The sequence below is a fragment of the Trachinotus anak genome, unplaced genomic scaffold (assembly GCF_046630095.1).
Source record: "Trachinotus anak isolate AG129_WGS33_773 ecotype Australia unplaced genomic scaffold, CSIRO_AGI_Tana_v1 ptg000015l, whole genome shotgun sequence".
In the NCBI taxonomy this organism is placed as follows: domain Eukaryota; kingdom Metazoa; phylum Chordata; class Actinopteri; order Carangiformes; family Carangidae; genus Trachinotus; species Trachinotus anak.
Genome location: NW_027273866.1, coordinates 2,406,242 through 2,430,918, shown reverse-complemented (window position 1 = coordinate 2,430,918; position 24,677 = coordinate 2,406,242). Strand labels below are relative to the sequence as shown.

General features: G+C 41.0%; 2 protein-coding genes across 3 annotated transcripts; one reads left to right on the top strand and one right to left on the bottom strand.

The window, feature by feature from the left end:
- Window positions 1-442: 442 nt before the first annotated feature.
- On the bottom strand, window positions 443-16,759 carry LOC139632651 (RAS guanyl-releasing protein 1-like). 2 transcript variants are annotated; one of them, XM_071497724.1, is made up of 17 exons: window positions 16,182-16,759; window positions 15,344-15,519; window positions 10,702-10,807; window positions 9,094-9,156; window positions 8,875-9,006; window positions 7,806-7,959; window positions 7,429-7,602; window positions 6,509-6,625; window positions 6,074-6,349; window positions 5,592-5,672; window positions 4,552-4,656; window positions 4,264-4,373; window positions 3,682-3,826; window positions 3,475-3,511; window positions 2,929-3,060; window positions 1,897-2,222; window positions 443-1,799 (listed from the first exon to the last, which is right to left on the bottom strand). In XM_071497724.1, the coding sequence occupies exons 1-17, from the start codon at window positions 16,316-16,318 to the stop codon at window positions 1,665-1,667; spliced, it is 2,406 nt and encodes an 801-aa protein (XP_071353825.1). In that variant the 5' UTR covers window positions 16,319-16,759; the 3' UTR covers window positions 443-1,664. The 2 variants fall into 2 exon arrangements, with proteins under 2 accessions (XP_071353825.1, XP_071353826.1); XM_071497725.1 differs by having other exon boundaries at window positions 15,344-15,516; window positions 16,182-16,758.
- Window positions 16,760-18,613: 1,854 nt separating this feature from the next.
- Window positions 18,614-23,147, top strand: exd1 (exonuclease 3'-5' domain containing 1). The gene is made up of 11 exons (XM_071497728.1): window positions 18,614-19,650; window positions 19,761-19,829; window positions 19,944-19,977; window positions 20,057-20,133; window positions 20,225-20,298; window positions 20,451-20,537; window positions 20,653-20,757; window positions 20,833-20,913; window positions 21,023-21,166; window positions 21,300-21,491; window positions 21,915-23,147. Exons 1-11 carry the CDS (start codon window positions 19,521-19,523, stop codon window positions 22,656-22,658), a joined length of 1,737 nt encoding a protein of 578 aa, XP_071353829.1. The 5' UTR covers window positions 18,614-19,520; the 3' UTR covers window positions 22,659-23,147.
- The last annotated feature ends 1,530 nt before the right edge of the window (window positions 23,148-24,677 follow it).

Genomic DNA, 24,677 nt, shown 5'->3' with positions numbered 1-24,677 from the left:
AACAGGGTGGCTGTCTTTGGAAAGGTTTACATTTCAAAAATGAATCCATCTATTTTGGAGATACTAGATACAATGCACTGTAGATGCTTAAATGTATCACTTAACTGCAGCTCTACAATAATTTTTTCCCTATGAAACTCAGTTTTTCTCATTTTTTAAATAAAAAAAAATCATTTTTAAACCTGACATCAGAAGTTAGCTCATTTAAAGTTAAGCACAACGTAACAGAGAAAATGATCTGACTGTGACTGTGCTTTTTTGCTCTCTAATTTGACAGAAACTGTCTTTAAGTTAAACGCAAGAGATAGCTAATTAGAGTGCAACATTTGCAGAGCAAGCAGCTGGGAATCTGCAAACTAAAAGTCAACAATCATTAGTAAGAAGCTGAAGAGATATTACGAAGCTTTAGTGACCTCCAGTGGTCAAGTAGAGTAACACAGGCAATGATTTAAAAGTTTATTACGACAATACTGGGAGAGGATAAATCTTGATATAGCAAGGATGGCACTGTGTAGCCTATACTTTGTATTTACAGTACATTACACACAGTACACACACATCTGTCTCATTTACAGTACAACACTGCTACAGTGGACCACACAATAATTAAATGACATGGCTGCACAATAAAAATAAAAAGGATCAATATGATGACAACATACATAAGCATAAATAATTAACTGAAAGTACCAGCATACTGTACAAAATGTTCATTTGTCTCACTCTTTATATCAACTGTGTAGTGTTTCGGACAATAAATATAAACAGACGCACTGAAATCCTCTTGTGCATTGATATGAACAAGGACAATGATGGCAAGCAACAACAGTTCTGTATATCAGAGGCCATTCTGACAGTGCTGAACTTTCATTCTGCTGCTATAATCAGTGGGCTCTTGTTAGTACTAATAATAACAATAACAGTAACGCACCTGTCATAAAAGTCACAAACGTCTTGTTTTTGAAAAATATATAGCTGCATTCCTTTTTACTGCAGCCCCTGATTTCCATTTTATGTTTAACATAAATATCCAAGGCCACTAATTGATCAAGAATTGATCAAACACATTCTGCTTTATTTTCACTCTAAAATACTGCACTCCTTCATTCAATGTTTTTTTTGTTTTGTTTTTTTTTTAACAGGAAACTCCATTCCACCTGCAACTACCGTTATGGGTTCACTAACTTCTGTGGCTAATGCTCATTGCGTTGAATTTCATTCTTCTGTAAAACTGGACAGTAAAGTGTCTCCTTCTGCTCAGTTCTTTAAATATATATCTATAGCCTTTTAGCATATTCATACTATGCAGTCATTTTGATAAATGTTTTTCTGTTAATATCAAATCGGTGAACTGTATTTAATGCATTGTGTACTGTAGCTTCCATATGCACCTTAAAACGTCCTTAACCTCATTAGTGATGAGATACTGAGTGGCTTTTTTGATTGGCTGTCTAACATTGCAGCATTAGAACAACTCTACTGAATATGTGCATTGTATCCCACTTCATACCATGTGATGCCAAGTTGCCTGGGTCTCATTATACTGATAAATTACTTGCACTGTTGACCAATAAGTTAAATATTGGGTCCAGAATTATGCATACTGCCATACAGGAGCAGCAGCAGTCTCCCTGGAGAAGGTGTAGTATACTGTGTGTACAAGTCTAGGATGAGGAGTCCTCCTCCACGGGGTGGAGAGCATGCCTCTTTAGCAGTGTCTTTAGTATCTCCACCTCCCGCTCTGTCTCCCTCAGCTTCCTGCGTAGTGTCTCATTGGCTTGCTGCAGCCTCTGGTTTTCCTGGGAAAGACATAGGAGATTTGTATGACATAGCTGTGGTGTATGCAAGTAGTACGGTAGTTAGAGGGGAAAACAGAAACTTGGTTTTGTCACTCACTGATTCCAGAGATTCATAGGTGGGTCTGCGCTCTTCCTCTGGTTCTTTAGGCTTGTGCACAACAGTGGCTCTGTTCTCCCATTTTACACAGTATCGCTGTTTTCTCAGGGGCATCGGGCTGGGACACGAGGTGAGGGTGGGTGTCACTGGGACTAACAGAGAAGGCTGAAAGCGACTGGCGTCAGGGGCTGCACATGATAGCTGTGGTCCCTCTGTCTGAGTGCCACTATGGACCCTTTGTGGCTTTGAATAGGAGGTGAGCGGGGAGTCTGGGCTCCAGTCTTTGCTGTCATCTGCTGGGTAGGGGAAAGGACATTCTTCTGAACCTGGAGAGTAGGACATCATAAGAAATGATTTCAAATGAGACAAATGGAAAGTGCAGATTGTTAATCGTGAAGGTCTTGACTTTCCACTTTCCAGCATTTTATCACTATCATGTTTTAAAGGTTAAGAAGTTCACAAACAACCCATGACTCACTTCAGTATGTTTAAAATAGCATGTCATTAAGATTTGTTTAAAGATGAGCTGTTAATATAGCCCCGATGTCTTGATGCGTCAATCCATATTAAGTAAAACTGAAAGTGCTTCTGATCTGAATATATTACGTTTCTTGTAGCTGGTGGGTGCTGCAGTATTACTGTAAGTGAAACTGTTTCTAATGACAGCTGGAGGGAAATTACCCAGACAGTTGACCCTGTGCTTTGTGCTGGCATTGTTTTCTTTCAACTTCTGCAAACTAACGTGAAATTACGTAAATTCAGATTTTTACAGTTTTTCTGTAGTGTGCCAGGCAGTGATTACAGGAAATAAGATTTCTAAATTAATCCTTATACGATGTGTGTAACAATTCTCAGCCACCAGATGGCACATGTCATAGCTATTTAGAGATTACTTCCATGTTAGATGCATGTTATGGTCTGCATACTTTCTTATGTGTTGTGACTGTGATGATTAATACAGTGTGTGTGTGTGTATGTGTGTATGAATTGGACTGTTTTATTCTGCAAATGAATCCCATCATCTCAACCCACCCTCCGAGGTGCCCATGGTGACAGGCGTGGAGCTTGGTGTCGGACTGTCAGTGGCGTTGGTCACTTTGGTGTTCTTCTTGCACTCAAACGCCACTTGGTCCTTGCACAGCTTGTGGCAGTTCATCCCGCAATCTGGGCAAGACCAAAGAATGCACAACACGTCAGAACAGGAACTAGCGTCAGTCTAACTTTAACAAACTGACTGCTACTGACTTCTGCTTGAACACTACCTGTTCTGCAAATGCAACTTTCAGACCTTTGCGTGCTTACTGTCAAGCAAACAAACAGTTCTCAGATCTTTTGAGGGACGGGGGAGGGGGAAAAAATGTGGTTCAGACTCTTTTCTTTTTTTATGTGTTGCAAAGTTCAGCTCGCAGTATGCAACACAGAAAACCACAGTACACCTTCCTAAGATAGCTCACTTTACCTGCTCCCCACAAGACACTATCTGTACCTCGCCTCAGTATGAAACTTAAACATAATACTGACATTTGGCCAAAGATAGACATATCAAAGTTGCACAATAGTGCAGAGTGCAATAATTACCTTTGCACCTGTAGCCTTGCTTGATGACACCCCACAACTATGAAGGAGAGTATAAGGACAAATCACTCTTCACATAACTGAATATAAAAGCCAAGACTAAAACCCAAATTAAATATTGTTTAAATATTTACAGACAGTGACACAGCCGTAAAACAGTTTCTGTATTTCATTATACACCCTTATCTGTGAGTATGTGTGTTGACTTACAAATCCTGAGCAGTTGTCACAGAAGGTGGGTTTCATGTAAGTGGTCTCCTGGAAGTTGTGGACAAACCCAAGCCCCAGTTTGGAGCAGATGACACTCGCCCGCATGAAATAGGCTGTGATCTCGTCTCTGTTGACGAGGCCTTCCCTGCACAACCCCAACACATACACAGTATAATGTCATAGAGGAAGCATAGCTGTATATTATGTAGTATTGAAATAAACATTTTTACAGACATACCTTGATCTTAACTTCACACTTTAATATTTTACTCTACCACACTTATGCTAAACAACGCATACCACTTTGTCACAGTGTACCGTGAAAACATTAACTGTTATGGTTTTCATGTTTAGGGCTAATTGAGGTATCCCATGTACCTCTCTTGGCTGTTAGCATCATACACTTCTGGGTGTGTGTGAGAAATAAAGGAGTGAATATTTAGTGGTGGGGGTTATGGTTGGTTCTGCCGCTATTTTATGTTTCCTGTTGCTACACTCATCACTACAAATACCACTTTTGCTTCCTCTCCACTGAAGTCACAAATGAGCTCGGAGTGAGTGTGTGACCTGTCAAACACTCACTTCTCTTTGTCCATGACACAGAAGGAAAAAGGAAAGCTAGCAGCAATTTTCTCAAAGTCCTCTTGAGAAATGAAGCCATTCTCGTCGTGATCGTAGTTCTTAAACACGGACTGTGAAAGACAGGAGGCAAAACCCATTGTTGCTCGACTTTTAGTGAACAATAGCTGCAACAAGCAGGCTGTCAAAATGGCAGCATGCAGAAGAATAGCTAAAATTAATTATTATTGTTATATAACAGTTTTACTGAGTAGCTATGTGGAGGCTACACTTTAAAACGGAAGCACTTACATCCACCATTCTCTGCACATGTTTGCTGATGGTTCGAGGGTCAGGTTTGGGAGCCACTCCTGGTGCCCAGTCAACAACCACTGGAGGTCTAGAGGGGGTGGCTGGCTGATAGAAAATTATAATATGATATATATAATATAATATAAAATAAAAACATGCAAGATCAGGCAGATAAACGTAAAGATAGATGTAAAATATGGTCTATTATGCTAAATCTATGCACAGTGCCCTTTGGAAGCAGAAGCAACACTGTCAACTGGCTGGGAGTCAAATAAAATTAGTTTTAAAAAAGCTTAGCAATTCTTAGTAAAAGACATTTAAGCATTTTTGGAAATTCGCTTACTTGCTTTACTGCAGAGAGTTAAATGAGAAGATTGGTACCACCAATGGTAAGTATGTAGCTGGAGCCAGCAGCTGTTGAGCTTAGCTTAGACTGGAGTAAGACTGGAAAACTGTGTTTTAGAGTCTTTATGCTAAGCTAAGCTCACCGGGTGGCTGTAGCTGCAGATTTAGTGTAAAGAAATGAGAGTGGTTTTAGCCGTATCTAACTTTTAACAAGAATTAATGTGTATTTTCCCAAAATATCAAACAACTCCTTTAAGTATTACTCTGTTTTTTGCTAGTTTATTAAAAGCTGTTTCCCCACGTGGCCAGTCTTTAACTAAGCTAGCGGTCGCTGGCTGTAGCTTCATATTTAGCATAGGGACATGAGAGTGGAACTGATCTTCTCATCTCACTCTCAACGGGAAGCAGAATAAGTATACTTCCCAAAATGTTGAACTACTCATTTAATACTTATTTGGCTTTTGTTTTAATATTTTTGACTGGCTAGCTGTTTCCCCTGATTCCCCAGTATTTAAGCTAAGCTAATGTTAACCAGCTGCTGGCTGAAGCTTCATATTCACTGTACTGACATGAGACTTGATCATCTAAATGTTAAAAACTAAGTAAATAAAGGCATTTCCTAAAATGTAAGAGTGCTGCTTTAAAGCCAGCTGTTAAACAGGTGTTCATTTAAAGTGTCTGCTTCCATCACTCACAGGTGCTTTACAGTTCTTGGGTTCCCTGGCGTAAGACAGTTCATAGATCTCATCCTCAGTGTAGTAAAGGTCCAAGGACAGCTGTGGGGAAAGAGAGAACACATGTCATCGCATGGCTTTTAAACAGAGAGAGAAAGAGCTCTCTGTATCTCTAGATTTCTCCTTCAAACATGTTTTGATGAGGGCAAATTTAGGTCACAGGCTAACTATTATCTCTTCACGGGCATTCTGGCGTTCAAGTGCGATTAAAGCGCTGCACACAGATAGCACAACAATACAGTAATCTCAACTCACTCTCATTCACACTCAGTTCGTCACCCACACACTCATAGATCATAGACTCTCATCACACCCACACAAGCCCGGACAATCCACATGCTCTAACATGCTCATTTGCATCTGTGCTTGTGTTCAATACAATGCAGTGAATCACATGAGGCTACATAACAATTTAAAAAGACTCTAACTGAAAGGTGCGCTACCGTCAACAGATGGACCAAGTCCTTGTTTGCGTCCAGCTTGGGTGGGATCTGCTGGAGCTGGATCAGCTCATTAATGTGGCTGTAGAGTGCCTGGAGCTTCTGGACATTGACCTTGTTGTCCTCCACGTAGTCCGACATGGCCTCATTGACTGAAATCAGGTCTTTAAGGTGGACGCCCAGGATAGGGATTTTAAAACCTGTACACCTGTTGTAAGCTTGTCTATAGTTGTCATAGTTTCTGCATGAGGACAGCAGGTCCGTCATCTCGTTCAGTACCTGGGGAGTGAATAGAGTTTTTTGTATTGAATAATATGAGAATGTTTTCATTTCATTCATTGTTTCAATCTAAACTCACGGAATTTATTTAATGCATTCTTTTGGGTTTTCGTCTCATTTAAAAGCCAGGGATCAGAGATGTGTGTAGTTGTCTTTTACCTTGGTGACCTCACTAGGTACATGTGAGGTGGTGTCTTTCAGTCTGGAGATCGAGCTGTGACAAAGGCCTCCTACCACCGCCATTAGTGTGTTGTAGTTGTGCATAAGATGTAGACTCTAGTGGATGCACACATAAAAGCACACATATCAATCCATCCACACACACACACATATATAAACATGCACAATTTAACTTGTTCCAGGTAGGCCTGGTTATGTAATTCACAACACTGCCGTTACATAAGCCACTTATAGTGTTGGCTTTTCTTACTGCACTCTGATATCTCACTCTTTTTTGGAAGTGCTTTTCCCTCTCCTTTCAGTTCTCTAATTTGTGCTGTCACTGGAGCATTATGGTGTGAAATTCGTTTCCACACCCATGGGTTTTTGAGGTTCACAGCAGTGAACAGCAGCAGACTGGTGCATTAGTGCTACAGTGCAAGAGGTCCTCCTGAGTACAAGCCTGCCTAACGGCTCCCTGAAGTCGGCGCATCACTTCTCAGCAGGCTGCATGCAGCTTCACATTGAAGTGGTTTTAACAAGCAAGGTCTGATCAGCAACTGCACTCACGGGTCATTTCTCTCTTTTCCACTTCCACAAGCTCTTCAGTGTGCAAGTGTGTTCTACCAGATGACTCCATTTGCTTGTATTCAGTTAATATTTTTCTATTGGTAAAATCTTTGGATATGCTAAAAGCCTGCAGCACAGCTCTTGAGGATCATTACCAGCTCTCTGTGAATATGCATTATGCAACTGCCAATTATGCAGCATCTATAGTGTTGCCAGTAGTGTTGCCCAGAGTGTGACAATAAGCTGCCATTAGTTAGTAAGCTGTGTGAACAACAGCACGCACATGCAAGCAAAGACTAAAGTGTGAAATACGGTTTTGAGTCGTAGTGCGGGGCTGATTTAACCACTACCTGTGCCACGTGGATAAACTTGGTGAAAACCTCAGCTCTCAGCTGAGCAGTTGGCCGGCTCAGCACCATCAGCTGAACCCATTGGGAGATACCATTACACAGGGCAATGGAACGCTCCATCACGGGGATGTCCTTCATGCAGCAGTTGCAAATGTAATTCTGATAGTCTACAAACTGGCAGAGAGAGAGCAGAGAGAGGAGCATAAACCGCTGCACGGAAACTGCAAGGCATTTTTCATGAGGAGGAAATACCCAATGTTTTTTTTTTTTTTTTAACCTCATGAAGAAGCATGTGCAAAAAAACAAATCATCTTGCAAAAGATAACCTACATATATTTGAAGGCTCTTTTTTAGTTGACCTTAGTGTGTATACTCACTGAGATCCTGCAAAAAGATTTAAACTCCAGGTAGGTGAGATGTTCCGCCAACTCAATGGGCTCCAGGTGATCAAAAAGAAGAGATACCTTCCTCTTTTTACTGCTGTTAGCTTTGATCTTCTGGCTGGCCTTCCATGACCAATCCCGTTCACTTCTAGAACACAACATGGCAGCATAACACGACAACATTTACAATCAACAAAGGCTGCATGACTATATAATCTGGAAAATTACAGTTTTAAACACTCTTGTTTATATCTGTATAAACTCAAACAGACATTGCTAAAAGCCACAAGGCATTATTTTAAATTTAAGTCAATAGAAACACATGCAAAGATACCAACATTAATTACATGTAAATATAGCAGAAAAAAGACACATTACATTCCCCATCTAATGGAAAATGTAGCCATATATTGTACATTTTGAATTTGTGCTGGAACAATTAGTTGATTTAGCAATTATTCAATAGGCAGGAATTTAGTAGCAGTAGTTTTGTTGCAGTTAGTTGATTTAGTTAATGAGTTTGAAGCAAAATGTTAAAAAAAAAAATCAGTGTTGACTTTTTTAGCTTCTGTGAATTTGGTGTTTTTTGGTCCTTTTATGATATAAACTGAATATCTTTGGGTTTTGGGCTGCTGGTCAGACAAAAAAATGTCACCTTGGAAATTTTGACATATGCTTTTCAGTTTTTTGACATTTAGCAGATCAAATTATCAGTTGCTTAAATGAGACAATAATGAGCTGATTAATCTACACTGAAAATAATAGTTAGCTGCAGCCCCAGTCTGAATATGTCCCTCAGCATTGTGTGATCAAGTGCGACATATAGCAAGCAACCCTTGAACAAACGCACACAAATTAAGCACATACACGTACTGTAGCAGCGTGACAAAAACAAACATTTGATTTAAAGATCCTTTAACGGCCTCAGAGTTAAACAGTTCACAGTTCAAAGTCTGGATTCTTGATTGTGACTGATTTCTGTACTTTCCATGACTGAACAAACAACTGAGAGTCGTGAAGGCCTAATGTCTCAGTTGCCAGCTGGTCAGAGATTAACACTTACATCCATTTGGTCTCTAGGAGAGAGCAAAGATGGTCCTGTCCCTGCTCTCTGATCAGCTCCCTGAACTGGTCCAGACTGTCTGACAAGCTGTGGTGCAAGCGGAACATCATCCAGAATTCCTGGATCCAATGCCTGGAGGTCGGAGATGAAACCACGTGACTGATACAAAACACACAGTTAATGTTAGACTCTGAAAATGTGTCAGTGTATGAGACTGACCTGATGAGGTAGCATATCCTCTGGCACTCTGTTGGCTGCTCATTGTCCAGCACTGTCTTGAATGTAAAGCCCTTTGGTTAAGGAAGTAATGATGTTGACAGATCATGATTATTAACCAAGGTTTTATCATCTGAAAGTTTAAGCTGGAATTCAGGTTTAGCCGCTCTTTTGTTTTAGGTAAAAACATCTCGCCAGTAAATCTGCTGATCTGCGACACTGTTCGTGACAGGTATGTTATGAGTAAATAATAAACATATGGCTGAATAGACTGCAGAGTGTCTTCCCTACAAACAACTCATTAATAAGAACTACAGCAACTCAACTAAAAAGGCAAACAAATGTGACATTTGGAAATGTGGGAGGAGGCGACTGCGTGAAGCAAAACCTTGATGAGCATCACAGAATGAATCACTCTGGCATACAGGAGTAAGTGAATAACAAAGTGAAAAAATAGAATACACAATCGATGTCTCCAATTCTGTAGAACAACTGTTGATTAATGTGCATTGTTTACTGGCAAGATGAAAAATGTTGTAATCAATGTTGTCAGCCCGTAAGATCATAATTCATCGCTGTGGCTGCTCTGCCCGCCATTTTGCACACGTTGACCACAAAAACACAGGCCTGTAAATTTATATACAGTACACACAAAAGCATTTCCTTCTTTTACGAAGCAGCTTTTATAAACAGACGAACACTATGGCTCTCAATTGACAGAAATCAGCTTGAAGTGTTGCACATAAAAAGGCTAATTGCGTCATGGGAGCAGAAGAACTGCCCACGCAATCCCAAGGCCAGACTGTGATGAGGGCTGGTAATGGCCCCGGTGTCTCTTCCCTGATCCTAACCCACACACTGAATTTATTTGATGTATCCTTCTGGGTCTTCAGCTCAGAGTGAGAGGGTTAAAAATAGCAGAGGGGCCATTCGGCGTTGTACGCTCTGACGTGGGTTCGTGTGAGCAGGGGCCTCTTTAAGCAATGGAGGGTCTGTGTTTATATATAGTTGGAGAGGTCTTGTATGTGAAAGAGGCAGAGGTAATTAACACCTGAAACCCCAAGGCTGCTTGTCAGGCCAATAAGCTCCACTGAGAGGCTTCGTGACGCCACTGCTGTTTCCTGAATGGAAGTGTAGATTACAGGCCCACCACTCAAGTCACAAGACACTACAAAAAAAAACAAAACATGTTTTTTTTCTAACTGTGAAGTGGAGAAAACGAAAGAGAAAGAATCAAACACTCTGAAAGAGACGAAGTACACAATGAGGACAGACTCCCTGTAATTAAATGAATGGGATACAGTGAAAGAAATTTACTCAGCGCAACTGAAAATGGTGAAATGACAGAAATGTAAAAGGTTTGCAGCAACTGGCAGCAGGAGTAAACATGAACTGCCACTTGCCTATCAGATTTTGCTCTGACAGCTACAGGCAGCATTGTAAGCCAAATACAAGCATGATTGCCCGTTGCTGTTGACAACCAAACGCAAGCAGCACACAGAGAGCCAGTGGTCTGATCCCATGCTGCATTTGGTGCTCAAAACAGGCCAAACGCACTGCTTGAATAGTCTGGCCGTGGTTATAGCTTGATGACGGGTTGCTTAAGGATATAGAGTAATGAGTTTGTCCAGCAGATCACTGGAGGAGATGAGGGAACGGTGCATGGTCAAGGTGATGTTCAACAAGTGGCTGCTCCCACATACACGACCATCTGAGTCTGCAAGACAAAATGCAAATACTTGAGTGTATCATCACTTAATCAAAGTGACAACGTGTGCATAATGGTGACATGGAAATCTGATTCCTCTCTCCTCATTGATAGATAGTCATCGGAAAGGAGATTAAAACATATAGTCTCGAAGTCTAGAAACATTTGGCAGCCTTATCTAGAATATACAGGCACATTACTGATGCCTCCAAAAGCATGTGATCCAGCCACATGTAAGAGTCACAGGTTTGTGTTTAGTAAAACAACAGTCCACATATGTTTATCTTATATCCTATCATTTAAATATTTTATTATTTACTTATTATTATTATTATTATTATTATTACTTATTTAAATGTTAGGAACGAAAATATAATTTCACAAAGTAGACTGAGGTTTGGAAAGCACTGATTAGTAGATCAGCTGATCAACAAAAAAATGTTCAACAATGATAATTGTGATAAATGATAACTAATTAATAATTTAACTCGTGTTTCACAAAAGAAAAAAAAAATCCCCATGTCCAGCCTCTCAAATGTAAACATTTGCTGTTTATGTTATTTATATTATATTATGAATATCAAGACATTTAAATACATGTCTACTTCAGTAACTGTTGGATATTTTATACATGATTAGTTGAAAAAATTAAAGTCGTTGCAACGTTATTTGTTAATCAAACTAATAATTAATCGTAGCCCTAATCATGCCAATCTTAGTCTTAATTTGGATCAAAACAACCACAACAGTCAAAATATTAATGACTATTTTTCAGGTGATACTGATATGACAGCATTATGTAAATAAATCATTGAAATTAGGAGTGAAGAAGGATACGACTGTATAAACCTCAAGTATCTATGAAAACTGTAACACAGATCTTTCCATCAATGGAGAACACAGGCCCTGTCTCTGAATCTTTGCTGCATCCTCTCACTGTGTGAACCTCTGTGGCTTGCTTGTCTCACTACCTTTGTCGCTTCCTCTCTCCTTACATACATCGCTTCCTCTCTTTGTGACCAGACCACCTTTCCTTATCTTTCTTGTCTGACTCGACACCGGAACTGACATCTTGAGACCCACAGAGAGGGGCAAACTTTCCTCTCAATAACTTAAAGAAAAAAAATTAAGACTATATGTGTAAAAACTATTCCATAACATCACAACACCAGATCTGACCTATGAATGCAGAAAATGCATTTACCAGCCCACTTAAGTGAACCAGCACACCACTTATCCTCTGCGAAACTTCAAACCACTGTGACATGCAGTGCATTAGTGTTTGACATAAAGAGGACAACCATTTCATTATAGCTTCGAGAATATTATTTATATACCATGGACAGACAGTTTAGGCTGTTTACATCTTCCTCCCACAATCTGTACAGAATGAATGCATCGTGCTGAAAATTTGAAGAACATTTGTGAATTGTCGAGCTGAATATGCCTTTAAGCTTTAGCAGTATCTTGACACCATCAAGGACATCAGGCGTCTGAGGACCCACTTTTAAACCATATCACCTTGGAAATACCTCAGACGCCATGGCAACATGTTTTCAAATCTTTGTTATCTGTAAGCAACTCGCCACTCCAGTCACAGCTGACTAATCCAGCCCTCATATCCTGCACGGGGTGTGTTTCTGTTTGTAAGATACAGCCACTCACAGCTAAATCCAGTGACTTCACCGGTCGAGTCAACAAGAGAGTGAAAGAGACAAGTGAAACAATGTTTTGTATTCAAAATGATAAAGCTGTTTAAGCAGCAAAGCTTAGACGCAGTTAATGTATATAAAGCAATACCGAACCGCCTGTCTCACTTAAGCTACCACTTGTGTTTTAGCTCACAATGTCCTAACAATCGGGTATGAATCAGCCAAAGACAGAACTGCGGCAAATGCACAACAGGAAGTCATGACTCCCCATCAGGTAAACAATTGCTCCATCCTTTTTTTTCACAACTTTCCAACCACTAACCCTCCCCATGCAGGGTTAATTGCAGGAGGAAATCCCCTCTGGACTGTGTGTTAGTGACTGGAAAATCAGGAAAGCTGCTGCCCGCTACACTGGAACTGTATGACACTATATAGCGATAAACACTGCCAAGGGCACACAGCGCCTGGCCTGATTTTAAGGTTATCTTAGACATCCATCAGCCACAGGCAGGTTTGGTGCGGCTGGTGAATGTTTCCTTGTTTTGACAGAGGATATCGGGCTGGATGGTCCCTTTGTTTTAGAGAAATCCAAGTTAGATGCAGGATGATGGTTATCTCTCTGTACGCTGTGAAAAATTCTCCATAATAATCGGGGCCCATGATAACTTTATGAATAACGCCGTTTGTATTCATACTTTAAGGCAGCCATTCCCAACCAGAGGTACTTTTGCAGCTCTGAAGGATACAACAAACGACTGTGTTCTCTTGATAAAATAGAAATTTTAAATGATTTCATCATCTAGAAAATACATAATGTGGTGTTAACACCTGAACACCACATGACCAAAAGTGTACAAAAAACTAGTGAGCAAGAAAGGACGTTGAAGCAGTTACTAAAGCTAATGGATCAATGGTAAAAACAGACTGATAAAATTAATGGATAAATGGTTCAAATAGACGGATGACTTATTGGCTATCCATCTGGAGCTCCCTGAAACAGGACAAAATGGTAAAGTAATTTAGCCAAAAGTAAGTAAACAGTTAAACTAGTTAATTCAGTGGATAAACAACTGGAATAATCAGGTAAAAGTAATGGATAAATGGTTGAAACGTCCAGCTTCTGCCACTCCAATTAGCACAAATGCAAACTTTGACTGTTCAGTTGTTTGAAATAAATCATTGTAACATCCACTATTATACTTACTTTTATGTCATTAATAGCTGCATAATATCCAGTATTAAATCAGATGAAATGAATAATGAATTTGAAACATGACAGGCAGTGTTGGTGAAAGTGTGCATGAGTTTATCTGATGGGGCTATACGCCTGATAACAAAGGCTGGAAACCACTGCTGAGGGCGGAGGCTCACTATCTGCCTAATAACAATCTTCCTCTGTTATTTTAAAGCATCTTGATTTACATTCTGTTTGATGTCTTACAGATTTTATACATGAAAAATGTTGATACATTAAAGTTTTAACAGAAATTAAATGCAACTTTTACAACAACAACAAAAAAAAAAACCCAACAAGCTATATATGAATTAGGTCAACACTGGGCATGATCAGAGTGTGCATTTCAGCCCAGTGCGGAGTGGTCTAGAGAGGCTGATGATGTCAACAGCTATTGATCCACACCTCATAGTGCTGTGTTTCAAAGGCCGGTCAGCATCTGAGGACCACTGTTCGGGGAGCTGACCTTTTGGCTCAGCCAGGCTTGAAGCTGCCATCAGGTAATCCTTCAAATAGCTCTTACGTGCACTCTCACATTTGAAAAGGTGGCAGGACTTCTGGACCTTAGGGGGTTCGCCTGTGATGTAGGCCGGGAGGAGCAGGACTGAGCTCCATTTTATCAGGAGAAGCCATTCAAGGAAAACCCCAGTCATAACACACCTTACTGATGATAATATCTTGAGCGTGTGCGTATGAATCTAATGTTTTACATTAGTGTCACTGAAATTACTTTGTTGAAAGAAGCGTTCACGGCACCGGATGATATTGTATTACAGAGTTCCTTAACGCTTCTTCCGATTAATCCTGTTTCCTTCGTGAATCTGAAATGAGCGTCAAGCTGTCATTACTGCCCGCTTCTGCCTCTCTACAGATAAATGTCGTTATGGGATGTCATTTTATGTGCAGCTCATTGTAACACCTCTCCATTGCTCTTGCTCCATTTGTGTAACCAGGCAACGGCAATTTGAAAGCTCGTCTCTTCAGAGACGCAATCACCATAACTCTAAGAGCACTCCAGACAACTTGATGAAGCCAATGATCTTTGCTTGATTGATCCAGCTACAGCCTACTCAATCACTGCTGTGCTTTTTTCATTAACAAAAACCCCCTCTATTAATCATGCATTCAGTTAAATATTAATACTAACACAGTAATTGACAAATACAGCACAGCTTATAATTGCAGGAACTTAAACAATCATCAAGGAATTTTTTTCCCTAAACATTTGACAATCACACAAAGCAAATTCACAATATCTGACATTGGCTAGCATCAATGGAAGTGATTTCATTTTCAAAGTAAAATCCTTATTAAACAAAAACAAATGCAGCGGTATTAAGAGAATGCATTTTACTTTCAAATGCAACTCTCTACCCTCCCTTTGTTTAGACGCCTGCCCAAACTTGTTCAGAGATTTGCAGCAAAATGCCAGGACATGTGGTGGGAAAAACAGAGACGTCTTAGAAACTACAACATGTGACCACACAAAAAGCACCGTCTCCAGTATCTAGGCTTCCAATTTTCAGCTGGATCAATCAAACAAAAGACATGCATATACACTGCATATATACACGTGTCGGCTCCTGCTGTACACTTCACAGCTGTATTCCACCATGTCACACTCAACACGAGTGCCAGTGCCGGTCAGCATGGACTTACCGAAGGACTGCAGACAGGCCTGGATGAGCTCCTCCCAGCTTGCCCCCTTGGTGAGGTGTCCCAGGGACATCATGGATTTACCCATGGCTGTCTGGGCCGGGCTGGGCTTGTGGAACCTGTGAGGCCGGCCTGGAGGAGAAACTCTAGACCTGGAGCCACATCTTGGAGTCACTCTACTTGAGAAACAGAGTGAAGGGGAGGAGGGAGATGAGGGCTTGTTGTAAGGAAAGTGTGAGAAGACTGTTTGCATATGAGGATGTATAAGTGTGTGCATTTGTGTTTCAGAGCATAATGCTATGCGACCACGGATTGTTACACATATGAAAACGATTTGTGGAATTGTAAGAAAAAAAAAAACTACAGCTATTGTTTGAATTTAACTCCCCACCCCCCCCCCCCCCCCCCCCCCCCACCCTCCCCTCCCTGGGAATTGGCGATTCATTGTTCTCATTTCCTCCCTTTTAACTTAGGGAAATACCGGTTAATTGCGGACGTGAAGTTGAAACTGCTGGGTGAGCAGTCAACAAGAACGGATTTGCTTTAAGCATGTGTGCAGTGTAGGTGCAGCTGGTCACAAAGTAACAGCTGAGGTTAAAGACTCTGTTCACCTGTGGCGCTTCTGTGCGTAAAATAAAATACTTGGATGGCCTCAATTCAGATTAAGGCACCTTTAACACCAAATGAAGACATCTGTTTCTTTACAGCCAGAAACATCATCACAAAAACAACCCTGTCATCCGAAACGATCAAGTTACTGTAGAAGAAGTCCGCACATTTTCGCCAGGACCACACCTGAAACTCTTCAGCAAAAGCCACGGAATAGATCAATCTGACTTACGCGTCGTCCTTTCCCTTCTCGTCCGGCGATATACTTTCGCTTTGGTTGTTTTCTTTTGATTGGCATCCCATGGCGAGGTACTGGGCGACGAGCGGCTGCACTAAGCTGTCCATCTGTGTCCTCCTCGCTGGGAGCATTTCATCGCTGTGCTGGGCTCAGTGCGCCTCCGCGGTCTCAGCAGCATTGTGCTGACTCGTCAATGAACATTACACAATTAAGATTCACCCAGCTCCTGTGTGAGTGGGCGGCCGCGCTGTTGCCGGGCTTGTCACTCACACACGGAGTGGGCTCTGCACCTCGCCAGTCGTTACTACTTGCGTCCAAAGTCGTGATCTTACAGTTTTTTTTTTTGTTGTTGTTGTTTTTCTTTTTTTTTTTTTTTTTAGAAGTAGTTTCTCTCTAGAGGGGGGAGATCCAAGAGAATGAGAGGCAGTTGAGTTAATACACTTTACAATCATCTCACTTATTTCAGACTGTAATTCTGAAACTGTACTGATTAACACCTACATCAAATCATATTAAGAAAAAGAGAGAGAGAAAAAAAATCTCATTACATTCACACAAAATCAATGTCGAAGTCTCTTAACATCCTAAGTAAATATTTCTGAAAATCTGTGAGATGTGATCCCTCTGGTAGTTTACTAAAACTTTTTGTTTGTTCAGTCTGCAGAACAGGAAAGGGTGGCCCTTCCTCTACAGATAACACTGGCCCTAGGTTCCATTATGGATTATATTGTATGAGGGATAACATTAGTGCCTGGTCTAGGTGGTCCAGGGAAGATGTTTCCTGAAGTCTTTCGACTGCTTTAAGAAGTCTGCCCAGTCTTATCACACTCATTCGGGTGGAGGACTGAGCTCTGATAAGGTAGTCTAAAACCTTGGCGTGCACCACATGCCAATGAAAAACAATAGGTTGGTTAACATGTTGATCTGTTAAACACCAGAAAGACATGAAAAATATTGATCAAAGTGATTTAAGGTCAGTTTAAATCTGGTGTGATGAATGACACTCACATAACAGAGTTCGTTTTTAAACCGTACTTCTAATGAAATGAAATCATTCAGATGTTTTCTTTCCACTTAGAGTGCCTTTACTCTTAAATATATTTTCCCCTTGTACGAAAAGCACCTTCTTACTTACAAGAAGTGCTCCTCCCCTCTCACCTGCATGTAAAAATAGATCATGTGAAACCCCTAACAAATGACATAGCTACAGATACAGTTAATCACAGTTTTTCCTTTACCATAAAACACCCAATTTATGCAAAAAGGAATTAAATTAGCTGTGGTTAGCTTTGTGTTAGGAGGAGACATAACATACCATAGGACAAAGCATGTAAGGTGCCTACAGCCTGAGATAACATCTGAGACAGCACCCCAGAGCATCCTCCCTTTGACCAGGTGCCCCCCCCTCGTCTGCTGTCCACAGACAAACAGCAGTTTTGAATCCATGTGTCTCCACAGGCAGAATGAAGTCATGAGAACCTCTGTATTAACAGCCAGCTACCTCTGATAAGATGGCTTATCTGTACCCTTTTCTGCTGGTATCAGACCAGCCAGCTATGCCTTATGTCTGCCCCCATGTGGCTAAACACATTTAAATCTGATTTCTTTCTCTTTTTTTTTTTTTTTTTCTTTTTTTTTGTCAGGACACTGAGCCCGGTAATGCTGACAAGAACGCACTTCTTAAATCAAAAGTAACTGCGTGAATTTTCAAAGAATGAGCGAAGCGACATACATCACCACGGGGTTTGTGTCACAGCACTTAAGACTGAGTGAGTCTTTGTGAGTCTGCAGTCCACCTTTGTCCAACAACAAACAAAATCCTGATAAGGAGAAAGCACTGCCTCTGACATTATTTAATACATTTGAATCATATTTGGATCATCTTCTTTAACTGAACGAGGCAGCAACAAAGAAACTACTGTAATACAAGAGAGTAATAATTATGGGTCTATTTTTTAATCTTTATTTTATAGTCAGCCTTCTCTCTGTGTGGGCTTAATCATAATGAAATACAGTTTAAAAGTTTGGATAACAGAAATCACCATGGTTTTCATGTGCTGTACATCGCTGTTGTTATTTTTATTTTATAAATTAATATAGATAGATAGATAGATAGATAGATAGATAGATAGATAGATAGATAGATAGATAGATAGATAGATAGATAGATAGATCAAATATGAGACAATCAAATATGATCAGGTAGCAGCTAAGGCATCAGGCCTGTGGTCAGATGTTGCTGTGAAATTAGTAGTCAATTAGTAGTCAGCCAGTCGCTGCTGTAGATGATTTATGCCTTAAAGATGGCAGTGAAGGATTTCTGGCCACAGACCAACACTGACATCGTGTCACAAGCACACACTTTGTTAGTGTTTGTGCATTCAAATTGATGGGCCTTTTTCTGTTTTTCAAGAGCATGACAAACCTGGGATTAACAGCATTTAGCTCAGTGCTTGAGCTGTGGTCACCCCCTGGTGGATATTTGAGTTAACTACTGACCACCTGGGAAATATACTGGCCTTCTGTAGTTTTGTAGCCTTTTGTAATTAGCTAGTGTTAAAGTGTTGCATTAAAGTGTTGTCAGTAATTACTGTACAAACTCTGACTGCTGCTGTTGTTGTTTTACCAGGACTTGGAGCAGAAACCAACTGTAAAACAAAAACATTTGAATCACTCTGCAAACCCTCTTTTAAATTTGTCAAGTAATGTCACAACACCTCGACTTTTGGCTTGATGTCCTGATTTCCTAACACATGCATTTGTTGAACTGGCCCGACGAAAACAGTTTGAAACACACTAACCTTTTCTGACCTTCAACTAATCTCAGTCCAAGAAAGATGGAAATAAAAACCTGGCGACAGTTGCAGATTACAATCAAATGTCATCTTATGCCTGACACACCACATACCTGCCAGTCTTCTTTTTACTCCACCTGGGGGCGGCGAAGTCAAACATTTTCTACTTCTTCAAATAGCAGGATTACACAAATCATCACTGTGTACTGATGTGCAGTTTGTGTTGCGAAATAGATAATAGCATAGACAAATGAATATCATACCATTCGACATTGCTTTTGATTTGGCTTATTTTGATCGTGTTGGAGAGAGTAAAAAGTTGAATGTGGAAATAACGGAGAGCTTTTGAACGCAACATTAACTTCGTTTATTTGCTTGCAACGCTAGCTAAGCTAACTAGCTAAGTCGCAGATTGGAAACCCGGCACAACTACTCGTTGCTTTGTTTAATGGAAAGACGGGCTTGTTTTTTTTTTTTTTTTTTTGTTAGTTAGTTAGTTTTTTTCTGCTTGAAACAACTTGAAACGACAATTTAAAAAATGGTTGCAGACGACATCCAGTTCATGAATGCCCTCAAGGGAAAACGCGTCAAACTGACCCTCAGGACCTCGTCCTACCTTGGCATCGTCCAACGTATAAATCCCAACAAGACGTTGATCTTGTCGGACGGTTAGACCATTTTTGCATAACATTTCTGAGTTAATGTTGGTTCTGTCAAAACACATTTGATGTTTGTTGGCTAAAAATGTTTCTCTGCGGTGTTCTGTGTAATGTTTCAGTTGTTAGTGGAGGTAATGGCTGTAAATGTCCTGGTTCCAAAATGTTCTTTGGACATGAGATTCTGAATGGTGAGTACGAAGTGATGGTTAAGTTTAAAAAAAAAAAATAAAAAGTTGGCTTAATATCGTGAATACTAAAGTTTTGATATCTGACATGGCGTTTTTATAATTTTAAATCAACAGTGGAATTTACCAATGAAGCAAACACTGGCAGTGGGTAAGTAAGAAACAGACACCGTGTCACTTCTGCTGTCGACACACTGGCCCTAGACTGTGACTTGCAAATTACTACACAGGACTGTTCATAATCACGGACTTGAGGACCACTTGACTGTGGAAAAATTTCAGCCATACAGGAAGACAATCGCATTGGGTGAGTTTAATTTAAAAAAAAAAAAAAAAAAAAAAAAAGTTTATCATTGATTGAGAAATCATCACTTTTGAGAGGATCTTCCTTTTTGCAGATCATGATGAAGATGAAGAGGAGTATATCAACTTTGTAGTCATCGATGAGTTTCATGAGAAGTTTGCACCTGCTGTAAGTTTATTTAAAAGTTTCTCTTCTGTTGCATAAATTACTTCAATGTTTTTTTTTGTATGCAGATTTATGGACAGTAAATAATGGTGTAGTGTGTACTGAGATGTCTTGTCTTAAAAAATTCTATAATAACTTGGTTTGCCACCTTTTAGGTGATGCACATCAAGAAGCAGTCTGTGATTGGTATAGGGGCTGACGGAGTCGAGGTATTTCAGCATGGGAGACTGTGTTGGCTGCAGGTGAGAGAAGTCCTGTGAAGCACACACCAACATTGAATTCCTGCTATGTTGATTTCTTCCGTCTTCCCTTGCTTTTTTCTTTTAAACAATAACTTTGGCATCTTTATTTTCATAGATTGCCACTAAAAACAAGGTATACCTGTTTGATATTCTGTTACTCGGAGCCCGGGCCTTTAAGAATGGTCTCTCCATGATCCTGGAAAATAAGCAAATATTGAAGGTAAGTAATGTAGAAATGATGTTCAGTCACATTGATGATTATTATCAAAACATCTGTGTTGATTTTACACTTAAGGTGATTCACGACTGCCGAGCCATTGCTGGATGTCTGATTGCTCAGTTTGGAGTAAGACTGACCAACGTCTTTGACACACAGGTATACATGTATACAGTAGCCCACATGTTCCAGAAGTCGATGTGAGTTGTGGCTTATGTCACATAGTTTTCATATTTTTCTTGTGTGACATCTGCCACCTTGTGTTAAGGTGGCAGATGTCATGTGCTTCTACTCAGAGACAGGTGGGTTTCTGCCCGACAGAGTGAGTACTCTCCAGGAGATGGTGAGTCACCATCTGAAGGTGCCCTCCTCCCAGCTCTTATCCCTTCAGATGAAGTCACAGCTCACCAAGGTGCAGCACACCCACACACAGGCACACACACACACACACTTATCTACACATCCTCATGGCACACCAGAAAAGGTGTTTTCACTGTATAGTTGTATCTGTATGTGCTTGAATCACAGGTGTGTGATTTTCACAGGAGGAGAAGGAGATGTGGTACAGGCGTCCATGTCATGTAACCCTGCTGAAGGTGATGGCTCTGTCAGTGATCCACCTGCAGCCTCTCAGACTGGTGCTGCTGGATACTCTCATGACAGACTATATGGCCCTGGTGGATTCATACCTTAATAGCAGCCACTATGAACCCGATGAACTGGAGCATGTCAGCATGGTGAGAAATTCACAAATGTGCAGTTTACTATTATTACTTTTTAATTCTTTTTGAAACTTTGTACCATTCTATTACCAATCAAGTAAAAGAAATGCAACATTTCTGTATGTAAACATGCTTCCGATTGGATGCCTTTTACCCTGGTCAGTTCAAAGAGTTGACATTTAAACTTCTTTTTCCTTCTGTCTGGGTGGTTAATTAGTCTAACAATAGTTAGCACTTCAAAATGAACAAATAACGAAAATAAAGATGCATATGCTTACATTTTATAATAAATATTTCACACACTACCTGACTGTGCATACATGCAGCAAAAAATCTATGAACTGATGACCAGAACCAGCCATCTTTTTTCTAAGACATAGTAAGGCAGATGCATCCAGGTCAGTACGTGACCTCCCGTCTACCTGTTTACATCCACAGGAGAGTGTGTTGGCGTTGCCCAAAGAGCTCAGGCAGCTGCAGCAAATGCATCGTGAGCGTCAGGAGTGGGCTGCTAACCACTACCCTGTCACAGAGGAGGGTCTGCTGGCTCGCTTCAACCCCCAAACTAAGTCTCCATCCCAGACCTCACCTGCAGCAGAAGAGGATAGTCAGACACAGGAAGGCTCCTCTGGACCTGCAAATGTGGAGTCACCTTCATCAACACAGCCTGACCATCTCCTTTACCAGCTACACACAAGCCCTCCAAAGGTAACCAGTGTATCTTCGGTGGATGTCCATGCTTCTCCTGACCCACCAGCTCAGGCTCCAGTCACAGTCCCGGTGTCAGACTTTGGGGAAAAAAAGCCCCCTGTCAGTCCCCTGTCTGTAGGTGTAGGCAAAGGATGCACAGGGGCACTGATGGATACAATAGGTAGAGGAAAGGCCTATGGGAAAGACCATTCAAGCTTATATTCCTTACCTGCCATAGGGAGAGGCTTTTTTCTCCAGATGCCACCAGCCCATATCCCCAGAGAGAGCGCTGGGGACATGAAAAGTCCAGGCAGGGTGGAGATGACTCCCTCATGCCCCAGCTTCACACCATCCCAGAACGGGACAGCACAGCCTGGCAGCAGTGCTACTGACCTGCCCAAGGGCACTTCTAGCTTGAGAGAACTTTCTTCACCGACTCTCCAGTCCCCCTCATCTTCACTGAGGCAGTCATTTAGGTCCTTCAGATATTGAAGGAGGTGTTGCAAAACCACAGGACACACCTTACAAATGTTTGCTGTTCCAGACTTTGTGATTTCCTACAGTGACCAGTAGATGGCAGTAAGTATTTTGTGTTGTGCAAAGGTTTGTTTGAGACCAGTGTTCATGAAAAATCATTTATATTTGAAATAAGCAGAGAAAAAGATTTTGTTGTTCAGACATTGCATTCTAGTTTACCTAAAATACATTTGTGTTGTTTGTGACAAAAGGCCTCCCTGTCTCTATTTGCTTCTATTTCCTAACTTTTCTGTCTCTAAATTCTTCTCAATTTTATATTTTTTTGTTTTGATTAAGCTGTAATTGATTGCACTGATTATTGACATAGTGTTTATAATTAATTATTTTTTTTATCATGCTGAATGTGTTCTGACATTACTTCCAAGCGCCAATAAACAATAGCTTTGACTGGTGGAACACAAACTACAACCAAAAACAGCACCACATGCCCATTAAACCATAATGTGCTAAGCTTAGCGTGATTGATTACCCATACAGCTTGGCTTCTGTGTTGCAGTTAATTGATTGTGAAAAGCAGAGGCTGGCATTGATGGATCTGCTGTTAATTGAGCAAAAACGTTGCTAGCTGACACTTCGTTTGATTACTGGCAACCAAAAATAAAAAAAATAAAAACATTAGACTTGGCACCAGCTGAACAGTGATACTGACCCTCTGATGCTTCAGTCATCGCTGCAGCTCAGATGTACATGATCACACTTGGCACATCACAGCACCTGTGATGTCCTACACAGGCAAATCTCGTCCATGTAATTTGCTGCTTGAGGTGCCATGCAGACTTTGCAGAGAGGAACTGCTCAGCCATCTTTGCCTGGATCATCAGATGTCAGTGCCTGTGATCAAAACAAGTCATGGACACAACAGCAGGGCTATGCTGCAGCCTGCAGCGCAAATGGGGCCCCCCCTATATTAATCACATCTTATTGCTATGGTTATCTACATGCAGAGGATTGGGCCCTTTCCAGAGCTTTCTAATTGAAAGCATGAAACAGATAAAGTAGGATTTTAATTAACTGGGAGGGAGCCCGGCACAAAGCCTTGCATCTCTCTTAGCAACCAGCTCCTCCTCAGCTTCTGCTAAACACAAGCATAGTGAATCCTACCCATATGCCTCCTTTAACCCTTTGAAATGCTGTTGTTGCTCAATCTGTATGTGGGTGGATTCAGCAGAGAACAAAAGGTTTAACACATCATCGCAAAGCTGATTCACTTGTTGAAGCAATTGTTAATTTTAAGTAGCTTCTCTGAAATCCTCCCAAAGTTAATCACACAATAGTCCGGTGTGGATACAGAAAGGAGGCATGTTTTATATATCTGCATCACTCAACGGTGAGGCTGTGGTTGTGGGGTGGTGGGGGTGATGTGTCAGGAGGTTCAGGTCTCTGTTGGGTTGTGGAGGACAGGCTCCTGTCATTGACAACCAGATTGGGGCTCTTATTTTAGAGGACCTTGCATTTCCTCTCCGTCACAATAATGCCTTATGTGCAGCACTTCCTGTTTCTCAGGCCTGGGAGGAAGGAACAGGGCGCTTGTCACACGGTAGTCACTGCTTCCTCCCTCCCTCCCTCCCACCTCCCCTACTCCCACTGCTCCCAAACTTCAGACAGTGTTGTGTCCTTCAGAGAGGAAAGATGACTGCACCTTCAGCATCACAGCAGGATGCTGCCGACCTATTTTTAGACTCAAGGCGGAAAGGTAGCGCACAGACATAAACACAAACTTTAGGATGTCCAGCTGTGTTGATTTAGCATCCGAAAATGGAGGTTCAACTGTGTAAGGCCGATTATTGTTTTGACTAAGCAGTGGGAACCAGGAGGCCTGCTGTTTGCTCAAGGTGTAATGGAAATGGGTCACACGTAAACAATGATTAGCACTTTAAGATCTTTCACATGCTTTCTTGTTTACAGTTTGTTTACAGTACACAACACTGAAGATATCCTTCAGTAGCCACAAATCCACACAGACACATGCCAGAC

Bases quoted from the DNA above. Each gene is read 5' to 3' on its own strand.
- LOC139632651 (XM_071497724.1), bottom strand. From the start codon at position 16,318: ATGCTCCCAGCGAGGAGGACACAGATGGACAGCTTAGTGCAGCCGCTC. The intron at 7,603-7,805 runs GTGAGTATACAC...TCTCTCTGCCAG, and splicing joins AATCTTTTTGCAGGATCTCA to TTTGTAGACTATCAGAATTA. The intron at 6,626-7,428 runs GTAGTGGTTAAA...TGCATCCACTAG, and splicing joins AGTTTATCCACGTGGCACAG to AGTCTACATCTTATGCACAA.
- exd1 (XM_071497728.1), top strand. From the start codon at position 19,521: ATGGTTGCAGACGACATCCAGTTCATGAATGCCCTCAAGGGAAAACGC. The intron at 20,299-20,450 runs GTAAGTTTATTT...GCCACCTTTTAG, and splicing joins ATGAGAAGTTTGCACCTGCT to GTGATGCACATCAAGAAGCA. The intron at 20,758-20,832 runs GTAAGTAATGTA...TTTACACTTAAG, and splicing joins AAAATAAGCAAATATTGAAG to GTGATTCACGACTGCCGAGC.